The sequence below is a fragment of the Cupressus sempervirens genome, chromosome 10 (assembly GCF_028749045.1).
Source record: "Cupressus sempervirens isolate cs-2001-9-10 chromosome 10, ASM2874904v1, whole genome shotgun sequence".
NCBI classification, from domain to species: domain Eukaryota; kingdom Viridiplantae; phylum Streptophyta; class Pinopsida; order Cupressales; family Cupressaceae; genus Cupressus; species Cupressus sempervirens.
This window is the reverse complement of record NC_143127.1, coordinates 821,826,196-821,852,766: the sequence shown is the minus strand read 5'-3', so window position 1 is coordinate 821,852,766 and position 26,571 is coordinate 821,826,196. Positions and strand designations below refer to the sequence as shown.

The window sequence follows — 26,571 nt, the reverse complement described above, 5'->3', positions numbered from 1 at the left end:
GAGGAGATCTTTGATAGGCTCAAATAGGTGATAAGTACATGCCCAGTCTTGGCATTGCTTGATTTCTCTCGACTGTTTGTTCTTGAGTTTGATGCTTCAGGGAGTGTTATTGGCACGGTTCTCATGCAAGATAGGCATCCTATTGCTTATGAGAGCAGGAAGCCCAAGGATGGCGAGAGACTGTACTCCATGTATGATAAGGAGATGTTGGCTATTATGCATGCTTTAGCCAAGTTCAGACAGTACGTAGTGGGGGCAAATTCATAGTTAGGAAAAATCACAATAGTTTGCGCCACTTCCTAGAATAGAAGGATCTTAATTAGAGACAACAAAAGTGAGTCAGCAAGATTCAGGCCTACAATTTTGACATTGAGTACGTCAAAGGTAAGAACAATGTAGTTGCTGATGCACTTTCTAGGAGACCCTCAATAGCGGAATGTTGTGCTACATCTGATATTTCAGCAAATTGGAAGTCTCAATTTCTGGTTGAGTATTCTAAGAATTCTCAAGCATGTCAGATTATGGATGGACAGCTTCAAGACAATAGGTACAAGGTAATAGATGATGTGATTTTCTATAAGGATCATATTTACCTCGTACTAGGATCTAAACTCAAAAGTAAGATTATGGGAACTCTACACGATGCACCTTTAGCAGGACAGGTGAGATTCTTCAAAACCCATAGACAGGTTAGGGAAAGATTTTCATGGAAGGGCCTCAAGGACAATGTCCTCCGACATATCAGGGAATGTCAGACTTGTCAGCAGAACAAGTTAGAGCATGAGTTTCGAGCCAGGTTTTTACAGCTTGTCCCCATTCCGGTGCAGAAATGAAAGAGTATTTCCATGGACTTTATTATAGAGTTGCCTAGGGTGCAGGGCAGGGATTCTATTTTTGTGGTGGTGGACAGATTAATGAAATTCACTCACTTCTTTGCCATAGCAGCAAACTAGTTAGCCTCTCAGGTAGCTGAGTTATTCTTTCGGGAGCTATTTCTTTTACATGGTCTTCCTCGCACCATTGTGAGTGATAGGGATAACAAGTTCCTTATCACCTTTTGGTAGGAACTATTCAGATTGACCCATACGAAGTTGACACCTAGCATGAGTTATCACCCCTAGACGGATGGACAAATTGAGATAGTTAACAAATGGGTGGAGGGTTATCTCCGGAGCTATGTATTAGGACAACAGAGGGCTTGGGTTAAGTGGTACCTAGGGGAGTACTATTACAACTCCTACCACATGTCCATTAAGATGTCTCCATTTCGATCTCTCTATAGCAGCGAGCCCCTGTCATTCATGGACTTGGCTTTGCAGGACAACAGGGCACCACTAGCCGAAGATTGAATACAAGATCAGTAGGATATCCTCAAATCTCTTCAGGAGAACATTCTATGGGCCCAGAATCAGCAAAAGATGTACGTTGATTGTCGTCAAATTGAGAGGGATTTTGAGTTGGATGACATGGTTTACCTCCGTCTCCAACCATACAGAAAGAGTTCATTGAAGAAGAGTGGGTCTCAAAAACTTCAGCCTAGAGTTTTTGGTCCATATCGCATTACTAAGAGGGTTGGTGAGGTTGCCTATGAGCTAGATTTACCTGCTGATAGCAGAATTCATAACGTGTTCTACATTTCATGTCTCAAGAAAGTGATTGGCTAGCATACAGGACCCACCATGGAGTTGCCTTCGCTCAATGAGGAAGGGAAATTGGTATTAGTTCCAGTAGAGGTGATAGAGGTTAGAGAGAGGAAGCTGCGTAACAGGGCCATCAAGGAATATTTGATTCGGTGGAAGGATTTACCCTATGAGGATGCTACTTGGGAGAGCGAATCAATTGTATAGCATCTGGCAAGCAATCCCGAGAAGGGAGGACTGTAATGCCCCCTTCTCCACACTAGCCTTAATGGCGCCTAGTTGGTTTATCTTCCCATCTAGATAGGCTAATGACATGTGATTTGGGATGCCAGCCAATCACAGGAGTTTAGGTTTCAGTTGAGGAGATTTTAATTGGGAAATCCTAAGGTTTAAGTCACTTTATTTTATTGAGTTGAAATATAAAGTACTTTATTATTTAAAGTCACTTCAGGACAAAATGACTTAAGTGACTAAAAGACGAAATAGTCTTTATCCCACATTGCTAAGATGTTTGTATCTCCCCACACTTCGAGGTTATATAAGAAGGCTTCTATATTGGGATTGGGACTACGAATGAATATATGTTATTTTATAAATCCCAAGGTTGCTTAGATGTGACTGAATTTCCCTAAGGACAAAACCCCTTGAGGAAAAGTGTAAAACTAGATGCAAACCTAGTGCAGCACAGTTACTATCAGATTTGGAGTTCAATTTGAAGGTTAGGCAAGAAGTTGGAACTCCCAATTTAAATAGGAGGAGCACTAGTCAGTGAATGGTGTTGGCTTCTACAGAACACCAATTTGAAGTGGGTCGGCATTCAAGGAAGCAGACACTTCCAGGTCAGAGTTTTGGTAATATTTTGCATAAGTGTGATTTCCTTCATTTGCATTTTACATAGTGGCAGCATGCCTTTCCATTCAGAGGAGATTATGGGATAGTTGGACAGGTATCCACCCGCATTGAATCACTCCCACATTATTATTTTGCACCTGAGCACCATCTTGTAGGATTGAAGGTCAAGCATAATAGTATGACAAAGTGGCATTGGAGGTAACTACAATAGAGACTTTGCATTGCAGTTGGTAACTGGAGAATACAATAGTTTGTTGAGAACTGACCACGGGGAGGGGATTCACTGAGCAATATATGGCTTGGGCATTTAGTATTTGCAATGGCATTATCTTCACCTACAGTATGAGATGGGTTTCATCAATAGCATAGAGTCCAGTAATAGGTGGTAGATGGGTTAAGTCCTTGGAAGCATTGATGGTTTGGGTGGTTGTTGCCGGCTCAAGTTTCTTAATGGTATTCACCATATTCAGGTCTGTTCATCTTTACTCACTCTACACTGTTTATATTGCATATCTGATGATATTGTAAAGATTGAACCGCATTCTCAGACTGTAGCTTTAAGCTTATTGATTCATTGACTTGAATATAAGATATTAGTATCAAGTTCTATAATCAGTTTCTAATTCGGATTTGGTTGAAGTATTGGTATCATTGTTTGGCATGTTCATTCCTTAGTATTAGCTCCATGAAATCGTAAAGTGTTGATATAGTAATACCTTGATCAAAGAACTGGTTACATTACAACTGTTTGACGAAATTCTTGTCAGTCCTAGTTTGATATTTTTTGGTCCAAACCAGCAGAGATTATTACAATGACTTTGTGAGTTTAATGGGCCTAACCCCTATGTACATCATGAGGAAGTGACGATTTCCAAATGATGTCACTTGTATTTGCAGAAGTTATTGAAAGGTGACTATCTTACAATAACTTATTTTTCTATTATGATGGATATCTTATGATGTTTGTGCAAATCATGATAGATTATACTTTGCATGGTGGATGTTTATATGGTAAGCATTATGAGAATGCGTGTGCACATACTTTATAAACATTTTTTTTGAGTACATGGTGAATGTTATGCAAATTGATGTTCTAGAGTGCCATTACATAGAGTACTTGGTGAATATCATGTGACTTGATGTTGTGGAAGGCCATTACTCAAGGAGTATTTGGTGAATATCATTAATATTCCGAGAGACCAATACTCATGATATTAGATGTGATATCAAACCTTGTTAAGTAATTTGGTGATTATCATATGTTGATATTCTAGAAGACCAATACTCATTATATTATATGTGATATCAAAATTTTGAATATCTTCTGATCAAAGATAGTCTTATATTACATTGAGGTTATATATTGTCACATATTTATCCTCCCTAGCTAAGAGGGAGTGTTGATGTTTTGTAGCTTTACTCGGATAAATTAGATCTTGATATATATATGTGTGTGTGTGTGTGTGTGTGTGAGTTTATTTATGATGATGAACAGAGATGTCCCATGAAGGGACATGTCAATTCTCTCACTCTTATAAATATAAGGGGAGGTTGCACGTGGAAAACACATACCAAATACATGGCAGTGCTTAGTACATTTATTGTGACCTCGGAAAACCAACATTGTGGAGTAGTAGTAACTAAGATATTCTTATATTACATTGAGGTAATATATGCTCATGTGTTTATCCCATAGTAAAATGGAGACGCGTCCACCCCCTTTTGCCCCACGTCTTGGAGACTTGGACGCACCAGAGACTTGCGGACTCTGTCCCCCCGTCCCCAGTGGCGGCACCAAATTCTGCCACCTCTGCCGAGGATGAGGGATGTCTCAATGTTGACTATTTGTTGATTCGACTATTTATGTTCAATGTTTAGTGTTCCAATTCCATCCAATGTCCAAGTATTTACTCTTTTACATCTTGACATCTTACATTGCAATACATCTTTTGATAACTAGCAATTTAATGTACCATATGAATATATATACACACCCCCTCCTATCCCTTGCCACCATCCCCAAAATAAGGCACCTTTGTCCCCTTGTCTTGGAAACTTGTCCTCCTGTTCCGTTGTCCCCCAGTCCCCCAGGGTGGTGTAACTATGGTTTATCCTCCCTAACTAAGAGGGAGTGTTGATGTTTTGTAGCTTTACTCAGAAAAATTGCATATATATATATATATATATATAGATAACTATAAGAGTTTAATTATGATAATGAATAGACATATCCCATGAAGGGACATGTCCATTCTCTCACTCTTTTATAAATATAAGGGGAGGTTGCACTTGGAAAACACATACCAAATATATGGCAGTGCTTAGTACATTTACTGCGACCTCAGAAAACCAACATTGTGAAGTAGTAGTAACAATAGAGGATTGAAGAAGCCCTTCATAACTTCCCCATAGTGGAGGTATAGAATGGACTTATTGAAGAGAAAACTCACAAGTGGGAGTAGAGCATCTGATATTGCCATAATGGATGCTAAGGCTAATAAATGGGTTGAACAACGAAAGGGGTTACAATTGTGGACAATACTTGTCTGACCATATTAAAGAAATCCTCCAACTCAAACACAAGACATTTTGTATGCCACATCACACCATTTCTTTATTTCTCGAGGCACTCTACACACAGGTAGCACTTAAGCATTGGTGTACTTTTGTCCCTGCCAACCAAGTTGAACCAAATAAACCCTTCATGAATTATTGGCTGCATTTGGATACATTCACAAAGGGTAGTTTCTAACCCTTAGGAAGACAGTTTGGCAAGAGGTCACAACTAGCAAAGAGGAGGGAGAATAAGGGGATGGTCAGATGCTTTTCTTACACTGACAACATGGAGGGTGATGAGTTTTACATGGTACCTTGTTGTACTAGAGCACAACAGAAAATACAAGCGGCAACACAAGAGGACATAGGACATTGGAGGAAATTGAGTTTGTTCATGTACAAGAAGGGCACATACCTAGGACATTGCTAGAGAATTCATCGCAAGTACCCAAGGTGACGAATGTTGCATCGGAGGGAGTTGGTCGTGCAGTTTTAAGCTACATGAACAAAGGTGGTATATATAGATGTCGTACGGATAGGAGAAATGGCAGTGGATGGAGGGAAGATGACAATACATAGTGATGAGATGGTAGGAGGGGAGATGAGAGCCTATAATTGCAAGGTGGTAGTCTAGGATAGTGGGATGGAAGTATAGAGAGGATGCAAAGAGGGAAGCGACCATGTTGCAGGGAGGAATGGTATCTTAGGAGAGCATGCCAGAAGGGTTTCTAGTACTTCCAGACTGGAGTGCAAAGAGAAAGATAATGTTTTCTCCATCTCAACTATCATCCATGGAACACTTGGTACCGCCATTGTAATTACCATAGACCAAGTTGATAGATCTCAAGAACACGTAAAGGAGGGTCCTGCACTATTCAAATTATCACTTCAAAGGGAATTGAGAGAGCCCGAGTTGATGCAATAGTAGTCACCCCAGTGACCCCAATCACTATAGTCACTACTTCAACAACACCAACACTAGTGGCATCTGTGGCAATACCAGTCCCCGCAATGATAGGAATGGATGAGGGAAGAGATACGAGTGCAGAGGCTAACAACTTGTTAGCCAAGTTTCAGATAAAGGTACATGACATACCACCACACTCGCCCATCATGATGGGATATTAGGTGGAGGAAGTCACACGAGCTCAACTTGTGGAGATAGACTAGGGAAGCCAACATGTGGGGGAGCCAAAAGGGGGAGTTATGGATGGTGGCAACAGAGAGTTCTAGTTCAGGATTTTGGAGATTTTGCATGACAATGCTTAGTGGACCTTGAGGTCATAGCAACAAACACATAGGACATGACAAGTTGGGCTAGGAAGATGAACATGGGGTTTGTGACAACTGCAGTCAAAGTACTCTTGAGGTTCATGATAGAAGAGTGCAACACAAAATTCTTTAAGGGCCTCACAATGCAAGGATGACTAGAGACGAAGATACCAGAGAGGGTACAGGCATGGAGTGCACCACATGTTCTAGCAGGACAGAGAGCACACAACGATGATGAGCATCTTGACCAGGAGGGAGGAAACTTTTAGAGCTACATTCTTATAGTTGCAGTGGGTCACATGGATGGATCACAAGGCGGAGCAGTGTACCATTACCCTGGAGAGAGAGAGAGAGAGAGAGAGAGAGAGAGAGAGAGAGAGATCTATAAATGAGAGTGCAAGAGTTAGAGCATGAGCTCGCACAAGAAAAGTTAGCATGAGTGGGGAAGGCACAGTAACTAGCGACTACCAAGAAGGTTCTCATGGATGCCTAGACATTGCTGAAGGCGGCACGAGAGAAGAAACTAATCGCAAATAGAGACCTAAGGACCCTTTGCTAGCAACTCCCATGCACCAACACCTCTGCTACCCTAGGGACGTCCTCTCACCCGTCCTAATAGATTTGTCGACGTTTGTTTCCATTTTTCCTTCTCTCATTTGGAAGATGACAACTTTTTGTGGGGGTGATCATATTGGTGACTATTATGCCATTAATAATGCTTTTGTTAGATAAAAGAAATGTAATAAACTTTTTTTCTTGAAACAATGTTAGTTGCCAACAGTCGACAGTCTTAACCAACCGTCGAGCACTATTTGTATGAATTTTGGGACAATCCATAGGTGGTTAATGTGAAGAGTATTATGCTATGAATAAATGTCATTTTGCCATTTATTGTGTTAGGTGTGAAGTGCATTGATGTTATAATATTTGTTTATATTATGCAATATTTTTGAATGTTTACATCTAAATTACACGGTACAATCCTTCTCAAGTTGAATCTAACATGGTTGATCCTCTTCTTGTGTAAATAGATCAAGAGCTAGTATATGATATTGCCTCTTCCAAGTGAGTCGTAATATTGCCTTGGATGGAATCCCATGAAATCAGTGAAAGATAATTTTTTCTTAACATATTGAGCAAGTGTCTCATATTCCCCAAACACGCTAAGCACTTCATCCCTTCTATTTTCTATGACTGAATAACTGCAAGAGTGTTGGTCACTCAAATGTCATTTATATGATCAATAAAATGAATACCAACCCCAACAGGATGGTCGGAAACTGCCCTAATACCACTATTAAAACCCCAATGGATTATCCAATATTTCATGTCCTAAAATATTCGATAACCCTAGGAGTAAATTTTATCAAACAATTGTTATGCAAGCTCTTACTCTATAATTCTTGATCTTTCTTGTGCCAATTCTCATTAACAAAATATGAGTTCTTTGCAATGTACCCTGTTAGACACTTGACATGCTTAATTAAGAACATTACTTCATCATATTGTCGTAAGAAACCTACTGGCAGCATATATGAAGTCTGAAATCATTGAGCAAGAGACATAGACATTAAAACAAACAGTTAGCATTTGTTATGTGATGATAATTTTCATGGCATCACATAAAACATATTGATAATCACCTGTCCAGCAAACTGTATAATTAATTAATCTTTCTTTATATTATGTATTTACTTTTTCTTCTTTTCTCCCCTCCTCCAAATGAAATTCTATTCTCCCTTTTATATTTCATGTTTGATGGAGTCACATCTTTTCATTTCATGCCTTTTGACCATTCAATAATCATGTTTTAATTTAATTTTATAATATGTTAATTATATTTTAGAATTCAATTCTTTTATATTTTGATTTAGACTTTATTTATAATTCTTTTATATCTAAATTGAATTTTTTATTTTGATTCTTTTATATTTCAATATAGATTTTATTTATGTTCCTTTTATATTTTAATTATTCTTTATTATTATATCCCATTTTAGAAAGGCAACTTTTTTTAACTATTCTCTCTTGTAATTTATTTTTTATATAGATTTTTATTATTTATTAAATTCTCTTTCAAAAAGGAGATCATGGCCACCTCTTCCAACACTTGGTTGTCCTCAAGCAATAATATGTTTTCTCCTTAAGATTTGGTAGTAGAATTTGATCTTAGGTTTTCTTAAACCATCTCATAATGGTGTCAATTGAATTTGCCAAAACCATTTTTGCATGATAGCATGCCTCAAATACATCTTTATTTAGTTATGCTTTTATTTTAGATAAACCAAAGTAGGACCACAAATGGAGTATATACTAACAAATATAAAATATATGAAGACACAAAGCATACATGAAGCATACACATTAATTCATGAAGACACTGAGTGCTGCATAAATGCATGAAGACATAGAGCATACACAAAGTATGCACACATAATACATAGGTTGTTAGATTCCTTCCTATAGAGTAGAAAACAAAGAATAATAAATGTCTTTCATAACCAATTATGGTCTATTTTGGTAGGAAAGCCTTTAGATGATGCTTATAAACTACTCAACCCAACTAAGCTCAAGAGCGCACAACACCCCACTAAGGCAACTTTCCTCTTGGCATGCAAGAGACAAGAATGTCCCATTATGACCATTTCATCCTTTGGGGTGGCTTACTTAGCTTGGGAGAACCAGTAAATCATAACTCCCTACTTACTTCCTCCATCCATCCTCATTGCTTACAAAGAAACATGCATACACTCTAAATAAATAATTTGAAAATGTAGCCAAGGTAATTTATTTATAATCTATTCACAATATTTTTATAACTTGTTCTCATATATATATATATATATATATATATATATATATATATATATATATCTGTGTGTGTGTGTGTTTAGACTCATTGTCATTGATTCCATTTTTTATTTTCCACCCTACAAGATAGTAGGATCATGCTCTGATACCATTTGTAATGTCCCCTTCCCATCATTTGACCTAGAATCCATAAAGTAGAAGATAGGAATTCTGAAGTAGGGATGTTTCTGACTAGCCAAGTATATTCGCATACTACTCATGTTTAACCACCCTTTATTTATATATGTAAAAAGAAACGCAAACCAACAAGTAATTCACTTAACGCCCAAGATTGACATAGCCTAGATTTTTCATTTGAATGATCTCATATCTATTGCTTGAATCCCTTCTTCCCTTCTTACTAACAACATCATAACACGAAAGAATTACTATGCCAAGGGTCTACAAGTGGGCTTCCTCGAGGCTTAACCTTATCTTGGGAGCTACATGCTATGTGACTGAAATTACTCTACCTTTCCCTTCCACAAATTCCTTGTCTTATGATGCCTTAGTGAGAGATAGGAGTCAAATACCTTTTATCTATAATCCGAGTATCAGATTTAGATATTTATTATTTATATTATACACAATCTCTTGCTCATAATCTCGTATTAGTGTATCTTATTATCTCTCATCTATTTGACTAACTACTATTAACAGTATGTGTGCGCGTGTGTGTATATATTAAATATCTTATGTCATATATATATAATGTATATATCTTAATATATTTAATTAACCACTTTCATAATATATATATATTCATTATATATCTCTTAATTTACTACACATTTATTAGAATATTTTATTCTCTTGTTCCATTCTTATTCCTTCCATGGAGATGTATCTAAATGTGCTTTCTTCTCCTATTTCATGCATTAGGAAATGATTTGAATCCTCATTAAATATCCTTGGTTTGAACGGTTGCACCTTACTGGTACATATGCTTTTATCAATAATGTAAAGTTTTATTAAGTTTATATCAGATTTAGTTTGAATGATTTTTCTCTGAAATCTACAGGCCGAATACTTGAATCTTTCAGATTTGATCTTATATATACGTCTCAAATGTGGTATGTTGCAGGAATTTCATGCGTATGCCCAGAAAATTGAGAAATAAGAAAAGCTTCCAATCACCGAATTTTATGTTATTCAGACTTTGCTTGATATTAATTGATTTTGATATCAGCAAGAATGAGTTCCTTTGAATATATAAATCATATGAGTAGGTACGGGGGTGAATGGGCATGTCTCTAATTAGAGACATGACCATTCATCACCGTATCTATTCATAGATAATTAGCACTTAACAAATGCTAATAGTGATTGGTATGTATAAGCACCGATTCATTAATGTGCATTGCCTGCTCATGGAACTTCAATGCTAAATCATGATCGGCATTATTTAGACAAGCCGATAATCATATGGAATAACCAAGGATCGGCATCTTTAGACATGCCGATAATGATATCAAATATATGTGAACTTGTCTCAATGACATATATGTATGAATGCATCGGATATATTCAGAATACAATATCAAAATAGTATCGGACGTATGCATGGCCAGTGTATATATATATATATATATATATATATATATATATACAGTCCAGATTTGTTTTTCAGAGTATTTGTCTGATCAAAGCTATATACTTTTACACTCTCTCTTAGCTAGGGAAGTCAAAATATATATTTCAATAATTTTAGTTTATATGAAAGAGTGATATCACCTATCTCGTGACCTCAAAAGATATAATATGCTTAAGAACATCAAGTCACATGATATTCTTCTTATATGTATATCTAAGTTATGGTATCTGCACTGACATCAAATCTCATGATGTCTACTATAACAGATCATGGTATATCCATAGATATTACATCCCATAATATCTACCATGACAAGGGAGCATAATGATCTTCAACTGATATCATGTCTCATGATATCCATCATGATAATAATCTAATCATTATAAAGTTGTCGCCTTATAATGTTAGAGTCAACAATTTATTATTAAAATCATCACCTTTCAATAATGTAGGATAGGTCTGCAAGTCACAGAGTCACACATATGACAAAAGAGTTTACACTTTAAACATCTTTATCTATATTAATACAAATTTACAAATTTTGAGACTCAATCTTAGAAACTTACATTTCAATCATACCAAGTTTCTTTCTAAAGTGATCAACTTTCACTCTAGGAAGAGGTTTGGTGAGAATGTTAATTGTTTGATCACTTGTATTAATATACTCCAACTAGATTACTTTCCTTTCTACCATGTCTCTTACGTAGTGGTAAGGAATCTCAATATGCTTTGATCTATCATGATATACCAGATTCACGGATAACTTGATGCAACTTCGATTATCACAGTGAATGATGGTAGGCTTTAGAGGTTCACCAAATAGTCCTACAATTAGTTTTCAAAGCCACACTACTTCGTTTGCTCCCATTGCGGCTGTAATGTATTCGGCTTCAGTTAAACTTTGAGCTATTGAAGATTGCTTTATGCAAATCCATGAGATCATAGCTGATCCCAAACTAAAACACACCTTGATGTGCTTTTTTGGTCTGTCACACTTCCGACCCAATTAGAATCAGAGTATTCATGCAGTTCCAGACTAGTATTCTCATAATTACGTCCATACCTAGTGGTACCCTAAAGGTACCTCAACATATGCTTCACAACAACAAGATGTATCTCTCGAGGTTCACACAAACTGGCTCATTCATGACATAGCAGATATCCAGTCAAGTGTTCACAAGATACATCAGTGATCCAATTATCTATCTATATAAGGTAGGATCTATAAGTATAGACTCGGTTGTTTCTTCTTTTAGTTTATGTAAATTGGTTTCCATAGGTGTTGACATAGGTCGACAGTTCCACATTCCAAACTTTTTTAGAATATCAATTGTTTACTTCCCTTGATTTAGGAGGATGCTCCCTGACTTTTGTCAAACTTCCAATGCAAGGAAGTAATGAAGATTTCCTAAATCCTTCATGTCAAATTTAGAAGCCAATTCTTTCTTACACTGATTAATGAGGTGGTCTTCTCCTATAATTAGAAGGCTATCAACGTAAAGGATTAATATCAACATATCACCATTAGTTATTTTAAAATAAAGATTTGGATCAGCATCATTCTTCGAGAATCCAAGACCCAGTAGATATTTATCAATCCTTTCATACTAGGCTCGGGGAGCCTATTTAAGTCCATATAGGGCTTTCTTCAATTTACAAACATAAGAAGTTGCATCATGAATCACAAAACCTTCAAGTTGCTCTAAATATACTTATTCAATGGTTCCATTTAGAAATGCAGTTTTCACTATAGTTATGGGACTCGGACTCGCCTCTGACTCAAAAAGTCAAAATCCAACTCGGACTTGGACTTGGACTTGCCAACCAGACTTGGCAAGGACTCGGCAAGTTGAAAAACTCATGAAATTCAAAGATTTTTAAGGATTTTAAGATTGTTTCATGCATCTTTCAGTCAATTAACATCAAATACACAATAATTGAGATAAATAGAAGTTACTTAATAAGTTAATACACATACACAATTTTGCATAGATCACGTAAGTATAAAAGCGAATTTCTAAAGGAAAAAAACTAAATAACACAATATAAAGTATAAACTTAAGTAATAAACATAGTGTCACTCCAATGTCAAGAGACTCAAATGTCTACAATATTCATGGATTACGAAATCTATGGTATAAAAAGTTCAAAACATATATCAAAATAACAACTAGAAGACTAAGGCTCATAGTAGTCTATGTCCTCCTACGAGTGCGCTTAAGATAAGTCATTGGAAGACTGTAGAGCCATATTCTCTCCCTGTGTTTGAAGTTGAACCTCATTCTCATTCTCCTCATCCTCATCCTCATTCTCACCCACATAATCCTCGTCATCATACTTGGATCCATCACTCCTAGCTTCAGGGTCCTGCACTCTGTCTCCTCGCGCTCTAGCCTTCTCAACTGCCATCGCTACTGCCTCAGCCTCTTGATCCACCTGATCTACCCACGCCACATCTTCATCATTAAAGATAGGATCAACAATCTCTGTGTTCCACTTTGCATGTGGATCAACATTCTCTAATACAATCGGTAATGTATTGGTGCCAAGGATCTGTCTCTGGCAAAGGCGAAGGTTGTAGTGAACAAAGACAAGATCATTCAATATTTTCACTGCCAACCTATTGCGCTTCTTCAAGTGTATGTGCTCAAATAGACTCCAATTATGTTCGCATCCTGATGCACTAGATGGCTGGCTCAAGATGCGAATCACAATCCTCTATAAATTTGGCACCTTTGTGCCAAACATCTCTCACCATGCATCTAAAATAAGAAAATTTTAAATCATATCAATAACTTTGACTTTATAAAATTAAAATGGTAATAGAATTAGAAATTAGGATGTAAAATCAAAGATTTTAACCAAGCGTCAATTTTGTTCTATTTTTCTTGCACAACTCCTATGCAAATAAGTCGCCTTGAGCTTTTGTAAACAACTCAATCTCATGAACTATGATTGTTCCAACTCTTGAATCAGGTGACATTCTCTCTACAACATCGTAGAGGCCGCTCCACACCTCATCATCAGCTTTGAAATGTGGGCTAAATTGGTATGCTGGATTAAGGAAGTAGGTCGTTGCATGTATAAACCTGTGAAGTAGATTGTGCCAACCTCTATCAATGACATCCCATATAGGCCCATACTTATCTCAATTCCCTGCAAAAAAAGAGCGAATGGCCTCCTTTACCCTATCCATGCCCTCATAAATGTAGCCCATTGAGGGCTTCTCTCCATTAGTAGTTTGTAGAAGAATAACAAGCGGCTTTACAAACTGCAATCGTTATGAAAATTGGAAGAGAAATAATCAGCTTTAAGTTTTTTTTTTTTAAATGAACAATAATTTATAACATAATTTCATAAACAAAATAAAGTTGAAATGAGGACAAAATAATTTCATAATTTCATAAACAAAATAAAGTTGAAATGAGGACAAAAAGGAAAATTACCATCACAATGTCAGCAATTGGTGTCCAAAAGGAAGCCTCATAAAAAACGTGATCAATTGCATCAATCCCCACAGTGGTCTTTGTATATGATGATGCAATCCACTCCTCATTAACAAACATGCGTCTCAAACCTCCCTTTGAATCAAGCAAAGATTTCAATGCGAGAAAATTGGTTGCAAATCTAGTGACCCCTGGACGAGACAACTCCTTTTGCTCATTGTGTTTCCTTATAAAGTTGAAGACCCATGTATGATTATATATGAATTTGCATACACTCCTTCCTTGCTCTATAATTGTTTTTATCCAAGCGAGTTTACCAAGATCCTCTAACATGAGGTCAATGTAGTGAGCAACACAAGGGGTCCAAAATATGTGAGGGTGTCTCTTCATAAAAAGCTTTCCTGCAGCAACATAATTTGCTGCATTATCTGTAACTATTTGCACCACATTCTCCTCACCCACGTCCTTTATCACTTCATCCATTACCTCACAAAGATATTTAACATTCTTTGTTTTTCCTGAGGCATCAATTGATTTCAAAAAAACCGTGGCACCTGAAGAAAAAAAAAACAAATTAGTATACTCATTAATGATGAATCATAATTTATAAATTCATAATTTATAAACTTAATCACTTAAGTACAAGTTCTACTTCTAAATTTTTAATGTCTAAGACTCTAAGTACAATTACTTGATGAGGAGACAAGAAAGTTGAGGAGTATTCTACTCCTTCTATTAGTCCAACCATCGGTCATGATGGTGCAACCCTTCGTCTTTCACACCTCACGCTGCTCTTTGATTGCACCTTCTACATCAGCCACCCTTTGGGTCAAAATAGGGCCTCCTAGCTCGTTAGCACTAGGGGCTTTGAACCCGGGACCACAAATAGTAATAGCATCAATTGCAATTTGCCAATAAGGGGACTTAAAATAAATAAAATAAAATTTAAAGTTAAACAAATTAGTATGTTATAAATAAATTTGAAAACAAAATACAAATTAAAATAAACAAAATAAGCATATTATTGTCACTTGAAAGTTGAAAGTTGAAACTTGAAAGCAAGAGAAGTAAGACATAAATTTAAATTTAAATAACTAAGTACCTTGCTGCATTGAATGAAATGTTGTTGTAGATGTAGTCTCCAAGTGCCAATTTTGCATAATCATGCTTCTCCTTGTTCCAACTCATGCTCTCAAGCGATGGTTGTGCACCTAGAGCCGTGCATAGAACAAACATGGAATCAAGTGTCGATCTTTGCTTACGAATGCGAAGCCCAATGGTCACACTCGTAGAAACAGTGGCATCCATAGGTGGAGTAGGGGATAATGGAGAGCAAAAACTAGAAGATCCCTGTTGGGCTAGTTGTGCCATTTCTTTTTGTTGCTTCTTTTTCAATTCTTTTTTCTCCATTTTTTCTTCTAGAAGAGTTTGCATCTCTTGCATAACATCTTGGGGTACATCTTTGCATTTTTTAGCATCACGCCTAGGTATATGTGCTAGGTGATACTTCAATCTATTTATTCCTCCCCCACTATATACTACACCACAATGCCAACATTTAACGACTCCCTTTTTGTGCCCCGATGGCATGTTTCCAAACCCTATCCCTTGCTATTGCACTTGGGTTTGCATCAGGGTTAAATGCAAGCCTAGTTCCACTTCCCTCACCTTGAGGCATTATGTCAAATTTCAATGTGTTTGCTGCTAGCCTGCTGCAATATGAATATAATATAAATAGAAAAAAGTTAGCATCAAATCAGATTTTAAAACTTTAGAGCCTTCTTACTTTGTCATCAACATAAATTAGAATAAATCTAGATTCTAAATAGTAGATAGTAGAAGTAGAGATTAAACAAATGTAAACAAAATGAGAAGTAAAAAATATGAATGTAGAACATATTACAAAACAACACAAATAAATGCAACTTGTTGCTTACCTCTTCAAATTTGCACAAAGTCAAACAATGGAAATGCAAGTAAGTTTGTAAAAGCATTCTCCAAATGCTTCCTTAAGCTCCTCTAAATGGTTAAGTGCAAGCTACAAAGTTGCACAAACCATTAGCAATCGATACGGGAGAGCCAACCGGTTTGCTAATTTCTCTCTCAAAACTCCAGTATTGCTTTCTAACTCTTTCCTCTCTATCACAAGCATAAGCAAATGGTGGAATGAGCTTTTTAGGTCAATTAGATGTTATAACAACCGGAAAAAGCAATTAAGTCAATTTTTTTTTATGTTTTTTTGCATTTTATGTGTTTGCCGCCGGTGAGAGTCTTGGGCTTGGGACTCGAAAAATCTGGCGAGTCCCTTGACTTGGTGAGTCCAAGTGGACTCAGCCAAGTCCGAGTCTAGAGGCCAATTGCCTCGAAAAGTGGGACTTTGCCTCAGACTCGTGTAGTCCTGGTTAGACTCATAGATTCCCGTTACATTGGTTTTCACATCCATTTGATGGATTTTCCAACCTTTGGCAACTGCAAAAGCTATTATTGCTCTAATGTATATCTAGCAATTGGCGTAAAAGTTTCATTATAATCAATTCCTTCCTTTTGTGAGAATCCTTTAGCTACAAAGTGTGCTTTATGCTTTTCAATACTACCATTTGTAGCATGTTTAATTTTGAAGAGCTACTTGAATGAAAGTTGAGAAACAATAGATTTTCCTTTTGGTCTAGGAACTATATCCCAAACACCATTCTTTAGAAGTGATTGATATTCTTCTATCATAGCATCTTTCCAAACTTGATGCTTGATAGCTTCAAAAACATCAGCAGGTTCAGAGTCAAGAATCTCACACATTAATGCATATGTTAATTTGCGAGGCCTTTTGCTTTCTTGAAATGCCCCTTTTGGTGCTGCAAACTGATCTCCTTCTTTTATTATCTTCCTTGCCCAAAGTGGCCTCTTTGGATTGTTGTCAAGATTCTCTTCTTGAATCTTAGGAGGAGTAACATATTCACTTGTAGTCTCTTCTGGGTACTCAAACTGAATCTCATAAGTGGGAACCTCTTCTATGATTTCAGGTGTGTCATAAACCTCTATTTCATTTGAACTTTTTGCCCTTTTGAAAGCAATATCTTTTTCAAATATGACATCTCTACTGAGTTCTATTAGGTTTTTTCTAGGTATGTACACTCTGTGACCCTTTGCAGTTTCACTATAACCAATAAGGATTCCTTTCCTTCTAGTAGGTTCTAATTTTGTCCTTTTGTCTTTAGGGACATGGATGTAAACAGGGCAACTAAATATCCTCAAATGGCTTATGTCTACCTGAAAAGGATTCTTCAGGAGTTTTGTTGTCCAAATGTGAGCGAGGGCATCTATTTTGAATGCATACAGTTGTATTAGATGCCTCAGCCTAAAATGACATACTCAAATTTTGGTCATATATCATGGTTCTAGCAGCTTCTGCAAAAGTTCTTTTTTTCCTCTTAGCGACCCCATTTTGTTGAGGGTTATAGGGAACTATGAACTCCCTCTTAATGCCAACATTTGCACAAAATTCTATGACTATTTCAGAAGTGCTTTCAATATTTGTTCTTAGAATTTTAATTTTCTTTCTTGAAGAGTTTTTAATGATTGCTTTGAATTCTTTAAACTTTCTAAGTATCTCTTTTGATTCCTTGCACTTAAGGAAGTGTATCCATGTCTTCCTAGAGCAATCAACAAAGATTACATAGTACAAAAATTTGCCTAAGGATGGTATTGACATGGGTCCACATAAGTTAGAGTGGACTAATTCTAACACATCCTTAGTTTTACTCAAGCTATTAGGGAATGAACTTTTGGTGTTTTTCCCCAAGGCACATCCTTTACAAGACTAATCATGAGATTGACTTAATTTAGGTAGCCCAGTTACTAATTTCCCCATAGAGGTTAGGGCATGAAAGTTGATATGGCATAATCTTTGATGCCAGATTTCATTTGTTTGATGTATAACAGCTGGGTTTGACTTAGTGCAAAGTTCATATAATAGTCCTTGTCTCATGCCTATAGTTTGAGCCTTCTTTATAGTTGAATTCTTTGACTATGCTAGTACTTTACCCTCCATGGATGTAACTCTATATCATCATCTTCAAGAGCAGTTATATATATTAGGTTTATTTTAAAACCTGGTACATATAGTACCCCAGAGAGTTGAATAGATTTCCCTCATTTCAATTTGATAGCGCAAGTCCCAATACCTTTCATGGAATGTTGAGAATCATCCCCGATCGTAACTTCCTCATCTGTTTCTAGTTGCATGTTCTCTAGATTGTCTCGGTATCTTGTGATGTGCCTTGATGATCTACTATCAATTATCTAAGTGTTGGATTTGTTTGACATGTGACTGGACAAAGCTGAGTAGAAAGAAAACTTCTTAGGATCTTGATCTATGTTTGGCTTATCAATTTTGGCAAATGAGGCTTGAAGTTTTGATTGATTAGGGCAATTTAATGCATAATGTTCATATTGATCACATTTGAAGCATTGGATTTTAGATAGGTCTTTCTTCTGTTTGGATGATCCCTTTCCATGAAAATTCCTTTTTCGTCTAAAGTCCTTCTTCTTGCCCTTCTTATGAGAGTTGGTGTTAAGAACATGAATCTCTTCATCTACAGGCTTTTGTTTTCCTTTCAACTCTTCTTGAAGACAATTAGATCTTAATCAATCCAATTTCAGAAGTTTGGATCTCACACTTATACCCTATACAAATGATTTCCATGAATTTGGTATTCCTCCTAATGCCAATAGGGATAACTCTTGATTATCAATTTCATATCCAACTGATGACAATTGATCTCCTAATTTTGTGATTCTTGTGAAAAATGCATTTATTGATTCTCCTTTATTCATGCTTATATGATTCATTTGTCTCTTAAGAGCAAGTCTTCTGCCAGTATTATTTATTGCAAACACATTTTCAAGAGCTTTGAACATATGGTATGCAGTTTCATGTTTCGCTACTATAGGTACTATATGATCTCAGATTGCATCCGCTATAATTTTCATGGTCTTCTCATTGTTCTCAATCCATTGAGTTTTCTCTGGATCATCTTTTGGTTCTTCCTTTTCTTCTTTCACAAAAGATTCTAATTTGTTATATTTTAGAAACATTATTATTCAAAGTTTCCAAGATGCAAAGTTGTCAGCATTTGCAAGAAGGTCTTCGAATCTTATCATGTTTGACATTTTAGAAAAATAATATGTGACTGTAATTCAAGGTGTAAATCTGATGTCTCAAACTTAATATGATCTTTCCTTAATGAGGCTTTGATACCATGCAAAGTTTTATAGAGTTTATATCAAGTAAAGTCTGAATAACATTTAGTTCAATGATTGGAAGCTTTTCTTATTTTCATTTTTCTGAGCATACGTATGAAATTCCTGGAATATACCACACTTGAGATATATGTATATAAGATCAAATCTGAAAGATTCAAGTATTCAGCCTGTAGATTTCAGAGAAAAATTATTGATACTAAATCTGATATAAACTTAATAAAACTTCACAAATAATTAATTAATTATTTAATCATTCTTTATATGCTATTCTCTCTTGATGTGTACATTTTCTTCTTTTCTCCCCTCCTACAAATGAAATCCTATTTTCTCTTTTATATTTCATGTTTGAGGGAGTCGCATTTTTTCATTTCATGCCTTTTGACCATTCAACAAACTTAATTATATTTTAATTTTATTTTTTATATGTTAATTATATTTTGGAATTCACTTCTTTTACATTTTGATTTAGATTGTTTATAATTCTTTTATATTTAAATTTGTATTTATTTATGTTTAGATTAATTCTTTATATTTTATATGTACTCTTTAAATATTTTAATTGTTCTTTATTATTAAATCCCATTTTAGAAAAGGAACATTTTTTACAATTTTGTCTCTTTTAGTTTATTTATTTATTTTTATTTTTTCATATTATTTCTTAAGTTCTCTTTCAAGAAGGGCGCATCACAACCACATACGACCAAGGGTCTCAATTCCAAATGCCTGTGAATAGTTGGCACTGTCCACAGATGGATAGCTGTATATTTTCTAGACTGAAACTTGCAGTTATAAATAACACCCAGATAAACTCATACCCAACGAAACATTTCTCTGTGATACAATCAATTGAGGATGCCAGTTGGAATGGAATTTTTCAGGTCTGCACTATCACAATACAGTCTCGAACACACAAAGATAGACTGCCAAAGCCACACATCTTGCATGCCAGACTTGGTTTGAAGAGAGACCTTTATGGATAACTCCTATGAACAGTTCATTACATCACAAACAATTTCAGCTCAGATGTGAACTCTGCATTGAATCTACCAATCTCAAATGTTACGAGTTTCTAGCCTTACCTAATTCCAAAGGTTTTTATCCTCGAAAAGCCAGTCACTGATTTTAAGCGACAATGGAGATCTAACATTAAAATATATTCTGATATCTCGAGTGAAAGAAGAGCCTTTCTTATATAACTTTTTAAGTGGGTGAATGCTTGTATTTCTAGCAATGTGGGATAAAACATTCTCTACTTTTTAATTCCTCCTTATGAAGTAGCGTCTTGAACAAGTTGGAGAGCTTTAATAACTAAAGTGACTTTACATTAAATTTCATTATAGTAACTCTTTAATTCAATTAATGATATACACATAATAATAATTTTTTTGTTGAAGTAAAACTTTAAGAATAATTATATTATTATAACTCCATTAATCATCACAAGTCAATTCCGACTTAACCAAGAGATAGCATATTGCATTCGCTTCTAACCAGGGTGTCTTACTAAAAATAGTAAGGGTCCATCTTTGCCACCCTTGATTTACTAAAGTTAATAAATCCTTGAAGACCTGATCAAAGCAAAGGTGCCAAAGGTCATCACTACAACTGAGGCCAATCCAGTTGCCCTGCCAAATATAGAAATACTGGATAGATGACTTACAGTAAATAGTGAGTATACCAAATTGAACCAAGCAAAAAGCAATCCTGAATGCTTTTGTACTGCAGAAAGAAAAGAGCCTCTTGTTTTGCTAACCGAGTACCCTTTAACCATCTGACGTAGCCTACAAGGGCCAATGCTAAGCTAATCCAAACAAACTCTGATGCTTGCAAAAATGGGAACATTACATGTGACTTATTCTAACAATCCTCCTTACAAAATAATAGAATTTTTATGAACACCTATACATTTCTAGATAATTTTAATGCTTCCCCTTAATTGAGAAGTGTATTTCTAAAAATGCCTAATGGCTTTAGTGTACTGCTTTGCTCATCATAATCACCTTGGGATTTTGTGGCTTAACCGTAATCAATACAATTCTGATGTGGTTTTGGCTCACTACAAACCATCACACAAAGTGGTGTCTAGTTGACCACAAATTCTGCACACAAGTGGTTTGACTAACCACAAACCTCATATACAAGTGGTTTGGATCATCATGAACCTCACCATGTGATGAAAGGTGCTCCCATTAATACCATAAACTCATAACAGAGACAAGAAACAATAGCAAATGCGAGAACAAAATATGGACTTCTTATTTGTGCCGCAAATGCGGAATTATAGAATTCATAAGTATAATATGCTAACCCACATGGGCGCCTTCATTACAGTAATCTGCAAGACAAGCTGTGAACTATCACCCAGAGCTATCCTAGACAATGTTCGGGCCTTTCTTAAATAGGCAACTTTATGCCTCTCGAGAAGGTTCTAGACAATGAAACTTAATACCTAGGGCCAACAAACCCTAACAATACATAGAGTCGGCCAAATACATCTTTGACAATTATTTTAGATATTTCAGGTAGCCCAACTTTTAAAAGCCATAACTCACGAACCGTTGCTCCAATTGGCTATTATAACCACTTTTCGGAAATGCCAGCTCTTGATCTACAAGCTCGGAACCGTGCAAGCGCCCTTCCGTTGAGTTTTCGGACCTCATCCAGGCACTCTTAAGGCCTCCGATGGTGAGCCTGAAGATTTTTCTGCAAATTTTTCCACCGAAAATCTGCAATAACTTCTCCAATACTTAAGATGGAGCAATGTGATTTTTATGGTAGACTTACAACTCTAAAATGAACCTTCATGTAGAAAATGAGAACATTCCGAGTTAGTATGAAAAACTTACTAAAAATAGCAAGTTTCCATAAATAGTAACCACCCTGTCTACAAGTCCTTATTAAAACAGAAAAAACTGAAATGAAAAATATTTTTGGGTGATGCAAGATTGCTCTTACACCCAGGATTCTCCTGCATCACCATGTGATGAGGAAACTAATTTATAATGTCACACTTTCTGATCATCACTAATTTCTTTGGCACACACAAAACATGTAGCAAACAAAAACATTGCCAAGACAACACAGCTAAGATAATGGACCTTGCCATAACTTATCTCCCCTAACTTGTTCCACTCCTCAAACAACCACTTATCTCTTGTTATGAGTGAACTTGCTTGCCCCTCTCACAAGGAGACAAAGCATACCCTCTGGCACTGCCACTTGCACAGAGGCGTCCTACACACCTCTGATCGATTTCAACTCTTCTCACATTGATACCAGCTTCAGCCCCAGCTCCAATCATTCCTTTACTTTGGACCCCTTTAGCATCTTCTCTTTGAAATTTTAACCCTTCGTTCTCCAATCCCAATCTAATATCCCCTCGTGATTGCTTCAGCAAATCTTCATTTATTAACTTTTTACAGTTTCTAATCTCCTCGGTGGCAGATTCCAAATGTTAGTGGCTACATTTCCCAGGTTCAATTTCCTTACAGTGGCTTGCTTCCTCCAGCTTATCATTCAAACAAGCTCTACTTTTGATCTGTGGTACCAGCTGTCTTCTGCATTTCAAGGCACAGGATAAATTTCCCAAGCAGCAACTAAACTGGGCGCTCCAAGCTTTAAACAGTGTTAATCTCCTTGACAGCAGTGGTTTATAATTGCAACAGCTCATCTACCATTCTTCTTCTCATCTTTCTTTAGGATTTCACACAATGACAATATTCTTTTGTCCGGTCTATTTGATCTGATCCACTTGGTAGTGATTACAATTGAGTAGTAGTAGATATTTTTCCACAAGTCAAATTGTGATATTGCTATCAGAATTCAACTGTGTAGTTTTTTGAGTCAAACTCATTGACCCATGTTTTATGATTAGTTGTTCACAAGAACCCATCTCTCATGGAAAAATGTGTGACACTTAGTGCTCATTGCTGTGGAAAATATCACAATTGAATCCTAAAAGCAATATCACAATTTGACTTTCTGTGGAAAATTCTCCTAATTAATTGGTGAGCTTAAGGGGCTTTCTAATGACTGGTTCATAAGGCATAACACTTGTTAAGGGTTTTACAAATGATGTTACAAGAAAAATGGGCTTAACCATGGAGGAAACTCCAGAATTAAGTGCACTTGAGCTGGAGTAATATTGGGATGGGTGACCTCCCGGGAAGTCCCTGTGCTTCACGTTGTGAGCATCATCTAGATGCAATGAGCAATAAATGCTCCATTCATGGTCATGAATGAAACATGGGTCAATGAGATTGGCCTACAAAAACTACACAGATGAATCTTGATAGCAATATCATAAAGCGATTATGAGCTCCACCGGGATCTTTCCCACCAAAACAAATCTTGTAAGATCTCTTGTGGAGTTTCTCTTTTCTCTCCTTCCTCTAGCTGCTGGTCTTTAACTAAAGCTATGCCTATTGCTGGCAGCTTCTTAATTAGCCTTTACCTTTTCAACAGTCTTATATTCTTTTCTCTGACCAACAGCTTCATACCATTGTTCCTCAACTTTCACCAGATCCATCATTTCTGTGAACAACCTTCAATCTGCCTTCCCAGATCATTTTCAAATGGCAGTAAATATTTGTGGGCGACCACAGACTAATTTCCTAGTGACTCTGTTCATATGGCAGCCATCAAACCCAACTGTTTCTCATGAAATAATTACAAAAGGCTTTGTCTGCACTGATGATGACATATCCAGCAAACTGCTTGGAACTTACAAACTTTGTTTGACCTGGCAACTTCTCCATAAGATCAGATTCAGGAGCTCACATGGCACCTGAAACAATCAGCAGAAAAATACTTAATTGAAAAAATAAGAGACTTTGGCCATTTGTAAAACCTGGAAGCCATGACTGAAAAACCTACCCAAGTAATAATCTTGAGCCATCACGTGAGGTAGTTTGGTCCCAACCAGCTCTGCTATCAAAATAGAAAATCAGAACAGCAGAAATATAAAGAGGAGACATCACAGCTGAAGTACTCAGTGCATATTTCTTGATTGAATAATGCTTATTTATACAAAGTAGTAGTCAACAAATTCCCTATAAATCTGCCATACAAACTGACAACTAACTGTTTGATGGTTGATTGATAACTGATGATGATGGGCAGGTGACTATACAGTTGAATACAAATTGACTATTGCTCTGCCATACAATCTGACAACTAACTGTTTGATGGTTGATTGATAACTGATGATGATGGGCAGGTGACTATAGAGTTTGAATACAAATTGACTATTGCTGCCAACTAACTGAAAGATGAAAGACAGCAGTTTACTGACTTTTTCTGATAATATGGGTTTTGGGTATGAATGGTGCCATAAGGGTAACCCTTACTTTCAATTGTTCTTGTCACCACAACAAGGTGCTCCCCCATTACAATTTTAGCTGTGTTTATGTTGTGAAACTCATTTTCTTTTATAGATATGACGTGAATTCAGTGATTGTTAATGCACATATTTGATATATATTCAAAACTATGCATAATATTATATTTGTAAATCCTGACATCTAGTATACTTCACTACATCTCTAATGTAACTTTGGCTCTCTTAATGAAGAGTTGCAAGGTTTGTAGTTTCTGTTGTTCACGTTTTCTCATTCTACTTCTTTTTCCCATTTTGGGCTGGTTTTGGGGGTCATCCAACTGAAAAAATGCCATTTTACTGTTGTTATTCTAATAAGTTAATCTTCCATTGTTTGGAAACACTTTTGTAAGTTTCATTTTTCGAAAATATTATCTTAATATCTAGGTTCGTGTACTTTTTCTACCTTAAAATCAAATTCTGACAAACTACATTAAAACACAATTAATATTTTTGAGCTTCAGAATGTTTTATTGTGCTTATTTCAATTGAGAATTTATATGTATACATTCATTTTTTTATAATAAAAAGCAATCAAAATGGCAGATCACTACATCTAACCATAAAAAATACTATTAAATGATTCATTCGCATTCATTATCTCTAACAAATAAACCCAATACAACCTGTGTGTTTATTTGGTGTTTTCTTTTGCAGGTGTTTGATTTGTGCAAAAAAATGAAGGCTTTGGCTGTTCTCTTCCGTAGAGGAAGAAGCCATCCATTACCGGATAACCTTGAACTTGATCTAAAAGCTCGAAAGCGATCTTTGGAAGATCAAGATTAATGTATTTAGTCCAATCAAATGTAGCTAAAATGAAAATTGAATGCTATTGTTAATAATATTCAACATTGTTGAAGGGCATTCGATTGCTGTTTAGATTTGTTAAAAAAAAGGTGTAATTTATGTATATCCTATTTTAGATCATATCCATGGTCTTTATGGCTAGTACGCGTTCCTTTTTTAAATTATTGTTAGTTTCATTATTTGTTAAGATGACAAGATCAAGAATTTGTTTGCCTTTTAAAATTATAATGCATGCTACCTATGTAACAGTAAGATCATTTTTAAAAGGACAATTCTCTAAGGACTTTAAAATTATCAATTCTCAAAAGACTTTAAAGTTATTTATTATTAATAGAAAGAAATGATGTAGGATAAATAAAACCAAATTTACAATTTACGATTTAAAATGGTTACAAATCATTGTTACTATATGTGTATCTCTCTAATAACAACAAGCTTGGTTGCAACTTACCACCCAATAGTCAAGTAGGCATGGTAGGTGAATAACTTGCGATAAGCTTGGGTGTTAAGTAACTTGACAATTATATACTTGTGAAAAACTAGAGATATACATGGATTGGACACACCTAATGGCCTCTATACTTTAGAGGCTTATCATATACAATATGACATCTTCCATATTGGTAAATTAGTTCTTAAGAAATCTTTGAAATTATGGATTTCTTTTAACCTGTACACAACACATTCAACAAACTCATATATAATAAATGCAAAATGCAATAGATAAATATGAGTGTATGTTACAAATGTGGTTTCCATTTCACCAAAAGATCGACTTATAAATGCTTAATACAAGCATTAGACTTACAGAAACTACAAAAGGTAGTCAGTCCCTTGTTACAAATCCCAAAGGAAGCACTATTTATTTTGCCAATAATCTCCCCCTCAGAGTAACTTGTGGGGATTCAAACTTGTGAC

General features: G+C 35.9%; 1 protein-coding gene across 3 annotated transcripts in view; it reads left to right on the top strand.

Annotated features, from left to right (window-relative positions):
• The window catches only part of LOC149536471 (plant/protein), a 101,690-nt gene extending 75,896 nt beyond the window's left edge, over nucleotides 1-25,794 (top strand). For all 3 annotated transcript variants that reach the window (XM_089804055.1, XM_089804056.1, XM_089804057.1), the window contains exon 5: nucleotides 25,504-25,794. In XM_089804055.1, coding sequence (XP_089660181.1) covers nucleotides 25,504-25,632 — 129 coding nt within the window. In that variant the 3' untranslated portion in view covers nucleotides 25,633-25,794. The remainder of the gene's footprint in view (nucleotides 1-25,503) is intronic.
• The last annotated feature ends 777 nt before the right edge of the window (nucleotides 25,795-26,571 follow it).